The sequence below is a fragment of the Ursus arctos genome, unplaced genomic scaffold (assembly GCF_023065955.2).
Source record: "Ursus arctos isolate Adak ecotype North America unplaced genomic scaffold, UrsArc2.0 scaffold_2, whole genome shotgun sequence".
Classification (NCBI taxonomy): Eukaryota; Metazoa; Chordata; class Mammalia; order Carnivora; family Ursidae; genus Ursus; species Ursus arctos.
The window spans coordinates 88,411,988-88,424,122 of record NW_026622874.1 but is presented as its reverse complement, the minus strand read 5'-3'; the positions used below and the strand labels follow the sequence as shown (position 1 = coordinate 88,424,122).

Here is a 12,135-nt window from a genome sequence, read left to right as displayed (position 1 = left end):
AAGAGCCTAAGAGAGGTGATTTTTGGGATCTGGGAATGCTAAGAATCTTTTCCATATAAATTGATAGTAATGGCTTCTTTGCTTTATGCCATTTCCACTTCCCAAAGTTTTCAGAGAAATGTTCTACTTATGGGTAGCAGGGGAACCTGTGTATAGCTATATGCGACGCTCCATTTCCGTTCTCCTCCACCCCTTCTCCATCCTGATCTGTTCCCCCAGAGCGACCCTTTATGGGCCACATCATGGGCTCCCTATCACTCTGGCTTCTGGGAAGTTTCAAAGATGGGAGGAGCTGGCAGGTGATCAGAGGGTAGGAGGAAAGCGAGATGGAGACTTTTATTTCCCAGCTCCCTCCCTGCTGAGCCACAGGTTGATAAAGGTTGCATTCCCTCATTGAAGGAGTTCCTATCCCGTCAGCCCTCTCCACCAGCTGCAGCTCTCCCTTTCTGTTTCTAGTATGTGCTCCCTCTCTCTGCCTCTCCTGGCAGGGCAGGGCAGGGCTCTCCTTACTGCTAGCCCCAGGGTCCTTCACCATCCCTTGTGGGTTTCCCTTAACCCTGCCTATACCTCTGTAAACAGTTCCCTCATGAAACTCCCCTCGATTCCTCTTCGAGTCACTGTAAGTTTCTTAGTGGCCTCCTACTGCTAAACACTCAAGGGTTGAGTGACTTTCCCAAGGTCATACAAAGAGTGACAACACGTGATAGTACTCAAAAACACAGAAAAGGGTGGTGTCCTTTTTGGCTTTGCCAGCCTGCCCAGCCCCCTCCCAGAATCCTTGGCCCTGCCCAACCTGACGGAATCTGTGATCCTTTTGTTGGGATGGGATTGAATTCCCTAGAGCTCCCTTCCCAGACCTGGCCAGCAACTCCAGTAACCAGAGCTGTGTGAGAAGAAAAGGCCAAGCCTTTGGGGTAAGCCACACCCCGAACAGAGGTGAGGTCTCAGGTGAGTCACGCCACCGAGGGGCCACCTCCTCTGTCCCAAGGGCCTGGACTCACCTACAGTCTTGCCTCACCATGGACCCAGTACATCCGCTTCCCAGCACCTGGCTGTCCTCTCCTTCCACCTTTGCCCACAGGGTTCTCCACTCCTCCGTCCCCCACCCAACAGTGCCCTGGAGCTAGGACATCTGCCTCCCACCCCCACCTTGGGCCTCCAGAGACATGAGATGCTCACAGGGCTCTGGGTGGGGCCTTTAGGCTCCCTACTTCCCCCTTCCAGCCCCAGATCCTCTCAGATTGCCAGAGATGGGCTCCAGCCAGGGAGGGTGGGGCTGCTCCTGGGACCATCAGGTGTCACAGGCCGCCTCGGCAGTGACAGTGCTGTGGCTGGGAGCAGACCTTCCTTCACCCATCTCCGTGCCTCCAGCTGACTCAAATGTGCCATGTCCCAGCACCTGCTCCTTCTACTTGTGATCCTCGGTAACTTCAGGGGACAGAAGATGGCCTGGGTCCTAGTATCTGGGGAGCCGGAAAGCAGGACTCCTGGGTTCTGTGTGGGTAGTGGCGTGTCAGAGGAGGAAGGGGAGGAGGACGTCAGAAAAAAGGAGGGAGTGAGGTGTCAGAAGGGAGGGGAAAGGGGCCCTGGGGGACCTGGGGAGATGGAATAGCTGTAAAGATTGGCGAGGGGGAGGTCAGGGAGGGATATCAAAGTGTATGTCTCCAGCCTCTTCCTGCTTCCCTCTCTCCAGCCATCAGCCCCATCCCAGGAGATTTCCAGGACTCAGGTAAGGCAGCTGGACTGGGGGAAAGTCACGTGGGAGGCAGAAAAGACAGGAGGGGTAGCGTGGGTGTTGGCAGGGGGTCTGAAAGAGCAGGGAACTGGGGAAAGGAAAGGTAGAGGGTAGGAGATGAAGAACAGGAAGATGGGGGCTGGGCAGTGTCAGGGGCTGGAACTCACCAGTAACTTCCTTTCTTTACCCTCCAACTCCCAGCTGTCAGTCCCACACAGGAGGAACCTGAAGATCTAGGTAAGGAAGAGGGGGAGTTCCTCAGATCTTAAAGAAAGTGAAGTCTGAGTGGGCGAGGAGGGAGGTGGAAGTCACCGGACAATAAGCAGTGCCTAGGTCCTCTTTGTTCTTTGTTCAGAGGGGCAAACCGAAGTCGGGTGGGAGACAGGGCCTTGTCTTGAGTTGTCTGGACCTGTGGCGTCAGGGACCCGGCAGGCCATGACCTCCATGGTACCCCATAGCAGACTGCGGTCGCCCTGAGCCCTCTGCCCGAATCGTGGGGGGCTCAGACGCACAGCCAGGCCGCTGGCCCTGGCAGGTGAGCCTGCATCAGAATGGGGGCCACATCTGCGGGGGCTCCCTCATCGCGCCTTCCTGGGTGCTGTCGGCTGCTCACTGTTTCGTGACGTGAGTATTCTCCCACGTCCGACCCCTCCCCAAAAGCCAAGCCTGCCCCGCGGCTTGAACTGGTGTATTCAACCGCTAACTTGGAACCGAGCTGCGCCCGTCTCCCCGCCCCTCTGCGGGGGCATCCTGGTTCCGAATGTGGTTGACGCCGCCTGCAGACTCGCCCCACCACTCCACCAACTATCCAAATCTGAATTCCTTCTGTCCAGTGGCCTCTAAATCAGATCCACTCCTGACCCTTTTGGGAAACTATCTCAACCTGGATCGCCCCAGCCCCAAATCCGGATCCGACCCGCCCCTCCTGGGTTCCCGCTGATCCCACCTTCTCCCTGGCCTCTAAGCCGCCCCCCGCCCCCCCCGCCGTCTTAGGGTCAACCTAACCCCCTCCCGCCTGGGCCTCGGCGCAGGAACGGGACCTTGGAGCCCGCGACCGAGTGGTCGGTACTGCTGGGCGTGCACTCCCAGGACGGGCCCCTGGACGGCGCGCACGTCCGCGCGGTGGCCGCCGTCCTCGTGCCGGACAACTACAGCAGCGTGGAACTGGGCGCCGACCTGGCTCTGCTGCGCCTGGCCTCGCCCGCCCGCCTGGGCCCCGCGGTGCGGCCCGTCTGCCTGCCGCGCGCCTCGCACCGCTTCGCTCCCGGCGCGGCCTGCTGGGCTACCGGCTGGGGGGACATCCAGGAAGCAGGTGAGTGAGGTGGGGGGTCCCGGGAGGTAGGTTACCGGGGAGGTGGAGCCTACCGATCGGTCCTCGGGCGGGGACCTGGGGGCGAGTGCTAAAAGCTGGGGCCCGGGGTAGGCGGGCCCTTGGGGCGGGACTCGGGAGGTGGGACCCACGGGCGGGACCTTGGGCGGGGGCCTGGAGGGCCGATTTCTGGCAGGCGGTGGCTAAGAGGTCGGCCCATCTCCCGCTACCTTATTCCCTGAGGGCTCGCAAACTGAGATTACTGACTCATCCACCCCGATTCCGTTCCCACCTTTCCTTCCAGTTTTTTGTTTTTTTTTTTTTCTTTCCTGGATTTAGGATCCGACTAGGGTTCCCATCCTGGCTCTGCTATTTGAGACAAAGCACTTCACGCAATCCGTTTCCTCCTCTGAAAATTGAGGGACACAGTGCCCAGTTCCTGGTGTTGTTGGGTGGATTAAATGAGAAAACCCACGTAAAGTTTATAGCACGGTGCCTAACATAGCAATTAAGGCATTTTAGGTATTTTTGCCCTGGGTAATCGTGCACAAAAGCACTACACCAGGAGTATTGTAAGCATTCAGCATATGTCAGTTTCTGCCCTCCTCTCCCCTGTCCCTCTTCCTCCCGTCCTCCCCTCTCCTCACTCATCTTCTACTTACCCACCTCCTGTCTTCTCCCAACTCACCCACATTCCTTCAGTTTCGTTCGATCAGCAGGTATCTTGTGACTACCTTCTTGTGCCAGGCACTGACTTAGGCATTAGAGATACGCCAGTGAAAATAACAAGGCTTCTCAGAGCTGAAGTCCTAGTAGGTAGACAAGCTGTAAATGCAGTAGATAAGCAAACACTATGTTAGGAGGTGTGGGGGAAATAGAGCACTTTCCCGTTCCCCATCATCCCTGTTATCCAATGCTACCTCTCCGTGTTAGCAAGGCCCCCGCGATGTCTCTGCACGTGCTGTGATCAGACCGGTGTGGTGCCCGGGGCTCGGGCAGGGGTGCTTGAGGAGGAGCTAACCACCGCCCGGGCTTGGAGGGGCCCCATCAGGGCAGGAGAGGACAAGGAAAGGCCACTCTGAGCACCCAGGAAGTCTGCGTGGGTGGGCCCAGACCATCCCGACAAAGGGCGGCCGGAACAAGAGATTCTGGGGAGGTTTTTGCAGAGAGGACATAAGTTAGCATTACAGAAAAGTTGGGGGGAGATGGAGGCCACTCTGGGGACCCACATGAGACATACTAGATGGAGAAGGGCCAGGTCGCCAGGCTGGAGTGGAAGGGGCAAGGCAAAGAGGCCACAAAAGCTGCAAGGGCGGACCGTGAAAGCCTTAAGGGCAAACTGAGGGCCAGAGGACCCCACCAGCTCCCAGGATCCCTAGGACAATCCCCAAACCTCCTTGGATGACCCTCAGAAAGGGTGGGACTCACCATCACCTGACATCTTGGGATTGGGGAGGGGGGGAGCTGTGTCCACAACTCTCCCCCACCCTTCCTGGATTCTGAGACTTTGTTTCCATCAAAGGCAGGGTCACCTCAGGAAAGGGCTGAGGCCTCAGATGTAGTGGGATCCATTGATTGTTCTTGGTACGATCAGAGCTGAGCTTTAAAAACGTTCCTCTGCCCTGGGGCGCCTGGCTGGCTCCGTCAGTTAAGCATCCGGCTCGTGATCTCAGCTCAGGTCTCGATCTCAGGGTCATGGGTTTAAGCCCCAAGTTGGGTTCTACACTGGGCATGGAACCTGTTTTTTTTTTTTTTTAATTAAAAATTAAATTTTAATTTTAGTTTAATTTAAAATTTAATTAAATTTTAATTAAAAATTAAAAAAAAAAAGAACTTTCCTCTGTTAGCAACAAGCGAAGGGTAGGTTGGGGAATGGACCAGTGAGGAGCCCGGGCCGGTCATCCAGGCCCACAGCTGTGTCTCCTGCACTAGGCCAGTTGCAGTGAAAATTCCAAAAAGTCACAAGTGAGAGGTTTTTAGGGAACTGATTGGGGAGGGGAGGCTGAGACGGGGGCCAAAGCTGACACCCAGAGTCCGTGCTTGGCAACCTGGTAGGAGACCATGCTAGTCTGTATGGCATCTTCGTTGAAAAGGGTGCCCTCCCAAGACCACACAACCCGTCCTGGGGCTCAGAGATGAGTGATTTTCGCCCCCGCATGCATCATGTGTCGTCTGCATACCTTTCTCCGCTGCACAACCCTCCGCAGGAGCTGTCGCTAGGTGCTTGCTGGGGCCATGCCTGTGATGAGGATGTGGGAAGAACGGAGAGCAGCGGGAGGTGACATTGACTGCTTTGGAATATAGCAGGCTCGGGTGTCACGAGGCATCTAGACAGATGTCCAGGAGGCGCCTGGAGGGCACAGCGCTGAGCTGGGGACCAGGTGACTTCGTATCTGCCCTAAGCGTTTGCTCTCCGGTTCTGCCCGCAGACCGCCTGCCTCTCCCGTGGGTGCTACAAGAAGTGGAGCTGAGGCTGCTGGGAGAGGCCACCTGCCGGTGTCTCTATAGCCGGCCTGGCCCCTTCAACCTCACTTTCCAGCTCTTGCCGGGGATGCTGTGTGCCGGCTACCCAGAGGGCCGCAGGGACACTTGCCAGGTGAGGGGAGGCCCCAGCAGGGCCAGGTGGAGCCCTGACCAGTAGGAAACAGGAGGAATAGACCAATCTCACCTCCCTGCATCTGGCTGGCTCAGCCCATAGAGTGTGGGACACTTGATGTCAGGGTTGTGCGTTTAAGCCCCACGTTGGGTGTAGAGATTACTTAAAAATAAAATTTTAAAAAGTAGAAGAAGGATGAATCCTTTACAGAAGTTTCCAGATGCCTTGCTGAAAGCCAACACATAGTATATTTTAACCATTTTCCCTAGAAAACTTCTTCCAATGGCACACACTTCTTTTTAAGATGTATTTATTTATTTATTTATTTGCTTGAGAGAGAGAGTACAAGCGGGGGGGGGGGGGGGCGGACAAGCAGACTCTACACTCGATCCTGCCATCCTGAGATCATGACCTGAGCCAAAATCAGGAGTCAGATACTTTGGGGTGTCTGGGTGGCTCAGTCGGTTGAGCGTCCAACTCTTGGTTTGGGCTCAGGTCATGATCTCCTGCTCGGGAGATCACCCCAGATCTGGGCTCCCTGCTCAGCCGGGAGTCCGCTTCCCCTTTCCCTCTCCCTCTGCCCCTCCCTGTGAGCACTCACTCACTCTCTAAAATAAATGAATAGGGGCACCTGGGTGGCTCAGTCGGTTAAGCATCCGCCTTGGGCTCAGGTCATGATCTCCAATTCCTGGGTTGGAGCCCCGCCTTGTGTTCCCTGCTCAGCAGGGAGTCTGCATCTCCCTCTCCCTCACCCCCTCCCGCGTATGCTTGCTCTCTCTCTCAAAAAATAAACAAAACCTTAAAATAAATAAACTTTTTTTTTTTAATTCTCTAAAAAAAGTCAGATGCTTAACCGACTGAGCCACCCAGGCGCCCCCAATGGCACACATTTTTGAGGGTGCTCAAGCATGCATGGTGGTGATGGGGATTCAAGCTAGATAGTTTTCAGGGTCCCTCCCAATTATGAGGTTCCAGGACCTATGGACATAATCCCTTGCCTTCCTGAACAGGGTTGCAAACACCAGATTCCTCTAAACCATGCGCTGTCCTGTACGGTAGTCACTAGCGAATATTTGAAATATTTTCAGTGTGACTGAAAAATCGAATTTTTAATTTTATTTAGTTTAAATTTAAATTTAAATAGCCACATGTGGACAGCATCTGCCATATGGCACAGTTCTCAATAATACTTTTTTTTTTAAGATTTTATTTATTTATTTATTTATTTATTTATTTGGCAGAGAGAGAGAGTGCACAAGCAGGGGGAGTGGTAGGCAAGGGAGAGGAGAAACAGGCTCCCCGCTAAGCAGGGGGCCTGATGTGGGGCTCCATCCCAGGATCATGATCTGAGCCAAAGGCAGACGTTTAACCAACTGAGGCACCCAGGCACCCCTCAACGCTTTTGAGCCTTCTTTGGGACCTCCTCAGGTCACAGAGATGCCTGACCTAGACTACAGAAGATGTCTTAGGAACAATGTTGTTTCAGTGTTCGTTCATTGTAGTTCGTCCTGCTTACTCGCTTTCAAACTATCCCTTGTTGCTGCCTTTTTTCAAAAATATTTTATTTATTTATTTTAAAGATAGCATGCAAGCGGGATGAGAAACAGAGGGAGAGGGACAAGCAGACTCCCTACTGAGCACAGAGCCCGATCCCATGACCCCAAGATCATGACCTGAGCCAAAACCAAGGGTTGGGCACTCAACCAGCTGAGCCACCCAGGCACCCCCTCGCTGCTTTTCTAACAGTTTATTTCTAGCAGCCTCTTCTCCCTGAATGTTGGTGTCTCTGATTTACGTTAACAACTGGGCGCACTTAGAAACCCAAACAGGGTTTATTTGAGCCACTTATGGAACAAGAATCATCTGGCTCTGAGTGAGACCTGTAGGTCTCTGCAGCACGGCCTTTAATGCATTAGCTTGGTGCTCTGGGCTTTGCTCGTCAGCCTTTCTGCCTTACAAGGCTTTCCTCTGTTTAAAGTTGTAGGGAATGCAGAGGACAAGGCTCAGACAGGGCAGTTTTCTAGAAGGTGGCTCTATGCTGGGCAACGAGAAGAGGTCTAGCACCTTTGTGAGGTGACCCAGTATAAGCCGGTGGGATCCTGGGCTGATCCCCTGATACTGAATTATCTATCGCCAGGGAGACTCTGGGGGCCCCCTGGTCTGTGAGGAAGGCGGCCGGTGGTTCCAGGCGGGAATCACCAGCTTTGGCTTTGGCTGTGGACGGAGGAACCGCCCTGGAGTCTTCACTGCTGTGGCTCCCTATGAGGCATGGATACGGGAACAGGTGATAGGCTCAGAGCCTGGGCCTGCCTTTCCCACCCAGTCCTGGGAGCCCCAGGCAGGTCCCTGGGAGCCCAGGGATGAGAACTGCACCGTTGCCCTGCCAGGTGAGGGAGCAGGACGCCTAGATGGTGGCTGGACATGGGAGATTGGAGTTGGGGTGGAAACTGCTGGGAGTCTGGGAGGCCCCCTGACCCAGGCCTCTCACTCCTCAGAGTGCGGGATTGCCCCAAGGCCAGGGGCCTGGCCCTGGGAGGCCCGGGTGATGGTGCCAGGATCCAGACCCTGCCATGGGGCGCTGGTGTCTGAAAGCTGGGTCTTGGCACCTGCCAGCTGCTTTCTGGAGTGAGTGAAAACCCAGTCTCAGACATATTCTTGCCCCTCCCCCCCATCAGCCTGAGACATTATCTACCTGTCCCTGGTCCTCCCCCTGTGTAGGGCAGGAGTAGGGGTGGAGGGGCACATCGGTCTGGAGGGCGGGGTCTCACTGGCAGGTGCAGGATCCAGCTTGCAAATCGGGATCCTTGTCTACTGGGGGCGAGTAGGGGGCAGTATAAGTTCGATCCAGGATGCTGGGATCTGAGCGCACAGTTCTCTGGAAGTCTAAAGTCCAAGCCAGACCTGCGTCGTTCTGAGCTGAGTGTGCAGGATCCAGCCCACGTCCCCAGTTTCCCCCATCCCGCAGCCCCATCAACTCAGACGGCCCGCCCCGCGACCTGGACAGCTGGCGCGTGCTGCTGCCTTCGCGTCCCCGCGCAGAGCTGGTGGCGCGCCTCGTGCCGCACGAGAATGCCTCGTGGGACGACGCCTCGGACCTGGCGCTGCTGCAGCTGCTAGCGCCGGTGAACCTGAGCACGGCCCCGCGGCCAGTGTGCCTGCCTCACCCAGAGCACTATTTCCTGCCCAGGAGCCGCTGCCGCCTGGCTCTCTGGGGTCGCGGGGGTGAGCAGGGGGCCCGCGCGGGGCTGGACGGAGTCGGGCGGTACTCCGCCCAGCGCTGGCTCCCTTTCTTCTCCCTTCCAGAACCTGCGCCTGGCCCCAACGCACAGCTTGAGGCGGAGCTGTTGAGCGGCTGGTGGTGTCACTGCCTGTACGGCCGCCAGGGGGCGTCGGTGCCGCCGCCGGGAGACCCGCCCCTCGCGCTCTGCCCCGCCTACCAGGAGGAGGAGGAGGAGGCGGGGCGCTGCTGGGTGAGTGACGGGGGCGGGGCCTGCGGGACTGAATCGGGGGAGGTTGGGGGGCCGGGTCTGGGAGGGCCTGGGAATGAGGCCGAGCTCTCCTGGGGCGGGACGGAGATTAAGGCGGGTCCTGAAGGCGCTGGGGGCGGAGTCTAGCCCTGGAGGACTTTGGGGAGGGGCCTGAGATGGGCCCTGGGCGATGTTTGGTCGTCTTGCTACCCCTAGGTTTAAACAGAATCCTAAAGTGAGGACGGGCTTACACAGATTAGTACTGGAGCCTGGCTTGGAGGAGGTGGGACTTGTTATGTCTGAGTACGGAGAGAGAGTGGAGTACTGGAAAGCTCCAGGACCTTTGATAGCCTCTTACCCACGAGCACACCTTCTCGCTGCAGAACTACTCTCATCGGAGCCTTCTGTGCCAGGAGGAGGGGACCTGGTTCCTGGCTGGAATCAGCGATCTTTCCAGTGGCTGCCTGCGTCCCAGAGTCTTCTACCCCCTGCAGACCCATGGCCCATGGATCAGCCATGTGACTCGGGGAGCCTACCTGGAAGACCAGCTGACCTGGGACTGGGGCCCTGAGGGGGAGGAGACTGAGACACAGACTTGTCCTCCCCCCACAGAACATGGTGGTGAGGGCTCAGGGCTTAAAGTTTCCTTAGGGCTTTGGGACTTAGAGGCTCCTACGTGGTAGGGCCATGGTAGGGCCTTCAGGGGTCAGCTGTGGAACCCCCACTTAAGTGGTCACCTCCTCTCCCCAGCCTGTGGCCTGAGACCAGAGCCCGCTGTGATGGGGGTCCTGTGGCCCTGGCTGGCGGAGGTCCACGTAGCTGGAGATCGAGTCTGCACTGGGATCCTCGTGGCCCCAGGCTGGGTCCTGGCAGCCACTCACTGTGTCCTCAGGTGGGTCTCACCCATCTCTTGGACAAGAGGGAAAAATTGATAGATGGGCAAAAGAACTCTTAAAATGGTGGGATAGTCTCCCTTTAGGGCTCTTAACAGTACAGGGAACTGCGACAAGTGTTTTGAGATAGAAGAGAGATTCAGAAGGAGGAATAATAAATGGAGTGACCTTGGAGTTCATTCTGCCCTGTCCCCGGCCCTGGGAAGGACTTTAGAGCAATTGGGGGAGGAGGAGGTGACATTGGGCTTTGTTCCAACAGGCCAGGCTCTACGACAGTGCCTTATATTGAAGTGTATCTGGGCCGGGCAGGGGCCAGCCCCCTCCCACAGGGCCACCAGGTATCCCGGTTGGTCATCGGCATCCGCTTGCCCCGGCACCTGGGACTTCGGCCCCCCTTGGCCCTCCTGGAGCTGAGCTCCCGGGTGGAACCCTCCCCATCAGCCTTGCCCATCTGCCTTCACCCAGGGGGTATCCCCCTGGGGGCCAGTTGTTGGGTGCTGGGCTGGAAGGACCCGCAGGACCGAGGTGAGAGCCCAGGGTCCCGGGGGTGAGAAGTGACTGAAGGTCAGAATCCCTGCAACAACTCTGTCTCCTCTCTAGTCCCTGTGGCTGCAGCTGTCTCCATCTTGATGCCGCGACTCTGTCACTGTCTCTATCAGGGCGTTCTGCCCCCTGGGACTCTCTGTGTTCTGTATTCGGAGGGTCAGGAGGACAGATGTGAGGTAAAGGAAGGGAAGAGGCTGTGCTGGGTAGCCGGACCTTAGAGACCAGGGGCCAGGATGCCTACGGGTGGGGACAAGCAGTGCTTTGTGGCTGGACTCTGAGAAGGGGCAGGGAATCAGGAGGAAGGGTAAGAGACCCTTTGGGGCTTGGCTCTGATACTGCAGGTGACCTCAGCCCCTCCGCTCCTGTGCCAGACCGAGGGAGGCTCCTGGGTCCTCGTGGGCATGGCTGTTCGAGGGAGCCGCGAGCTATTTGCTGCCATTGGCCCTGAAGAGGCCTGGATCTCCCAGATAGTGGGGGAGGCCCATTTCCTGCCTCCCAGTGGCTACCCCCACTGGCCCCCTGAAGGCAGCGACCTCTGCCCCCCCGACATGGCCAGGGCCTCAGGCTCCCCTCAGGCAGCTCTATTTCTGCTGCTACTCACCCCCCTGCTCCAGGCCTGAGGGGGCCTGGGTCTCTGGGCCACTGATCCTTTTCCTCTCCCCTCCCCCTCCTGCCCTCCACTTCCCGCCCAGCAGGGCCGGAATGTGCCCCAACCGGCTTTGTTCCCCTGCCGCAACCTCCAGAGCGCCCCACCCACCCGGACTGCAGCGGCTTCGGATAATTGGGCCTGGGTGCCCGGCTATTTTGGGCACGGGAATCCTTGGGGGCAGCAGGAAGCGGGACAATAAAGGTGTAAACACAGACACGTGGCCTTGTGGCATTGCTGGGGGCAGGCTGAGGGGCTGGGGGAAGCCCAAGAATAGGGCCCATCCCTACTGGGCCTCTGTGAGTCAGGCCTTGGGCTCCCAGGAAATGTGTCCCTGATAACGTGGCAGCTGTCCCTCATTCCTGCCCCAGGGCGGGGGAGGTGGGGTGGCAGCTGGGTGTGTGTCACCTCCCCGGTGGAATCAGCATCCCTAGCACCTGCTAGACACCTCAGCCCTAGCTCAGACCCTCCTGCCCTTCCCCACCCAGAGCAAGGACTGAGGGTGCGGGTTGAGGAAGGGTCCCAGTCTGGGGGTCCGGGGTCTCCCATATCCTATATCCACAAACAGCTGCCCCCCCCCGTATACGCACCGTGATGAATGCCCCAAAATATACACCTCCAGTGTCCCCAAGACACACATGACATACCCTTCAACCGTCCCCCATTTTTACATCCTGCCCAGTGGCCCCACCCAGAGTTGAAGGGTCCTTGAGTGTACAACCCACTCCCTCACCCACCTTTTCTTTTTTAAGATATTATTTATTTGAGGGGCACCTGGGTGGCGCAGTCGTTAAGTGTCTGCCTTCAGCTCAGGGCATGATCCCAGACCAGCGTTCTGGGATCGAGCCCCACATCGGGCTCCTCCGCTGGGAGCCTGCTTCTTCCTCTCCCACTCCCCCTGCTTGTGTTCCCTCTCTTGCTGTCTCTCTGTCAAATAAATAAA

At 57.2% G+C, this 12,135-nt stretch overlaps 1 protein-coding gene across 2 annotated transcripts; it reads left to right on the top strand.

Moving 5' to 3' along the window:
- The first annotated feature begins 1,387 nt into the window (after window positions 1-1,387).
- Window positions 1,388-11,393, top strand: PRSS36 (serine protease 36). Of its 2 annotated transcripts, none has more exons than XM_044390290.3 (15): window positions 1,388-1,424; window positions 1,694-1,729; window positions 1,937-1,972; window positions 2,197-2,359; window positions 2,767-3,047; window positions 5,474-5,640; window positions 7,778-8,027; window positions 8,136-8,265; window positions 8,606-8,862; window positions 8,944-9,105; window positions 9,504-9,728; window positions 9,858-9,999; window positions 10,260-10,525; window positions 10,601-10,722; window positions 10,888-11,393. In XM_044390290.3, the coding sequence occupies exons 1-15, from the start codon at window positions 1,388-1,390 to the stop codon at window positions 11,164-11,166; spliced, it is 2,553 nt and encodes an 850-aa protein (XP_044246225.1). In that variant the 3' UTR covers window positions 11,167-11,393. The 2 variants fall into 2 exon arrangements, with proteins under 2 accessions (XP_044246225.1, XP_044246224.1); XM_044390289.3 differs by having other exon boundaries at window positions 8,944-9,110; window positions 9,491-9,728.
- Window positions 11,394-12,135: the final 742 nt, after the last annotated feature.

Bases quoted from the DNA above. Each gene is read 5' to 3' on its own strand.
- PRSS36 (XM_044390289.3), top strand. From the start codon at position 1,388: ATGTCCCAGCACCTGCTCCTTCTACTTGTGATCCTCG. The intron at 5,641-7,777 runs GTGAGGGGAGGC...ATCTATCGCCAG, and splicing joins GCCGCAGGGACACTTGCCAG to GGAGACTCTGGGGGCCCCCT. The intron at 10,526-10,600 runs GTGAGAGCCCAG...TCTCCTCTCTAG, and splicing joins GAAGGACCCGCAGGACCGAG to TCCCTGTGGCTGCAGCTGTC.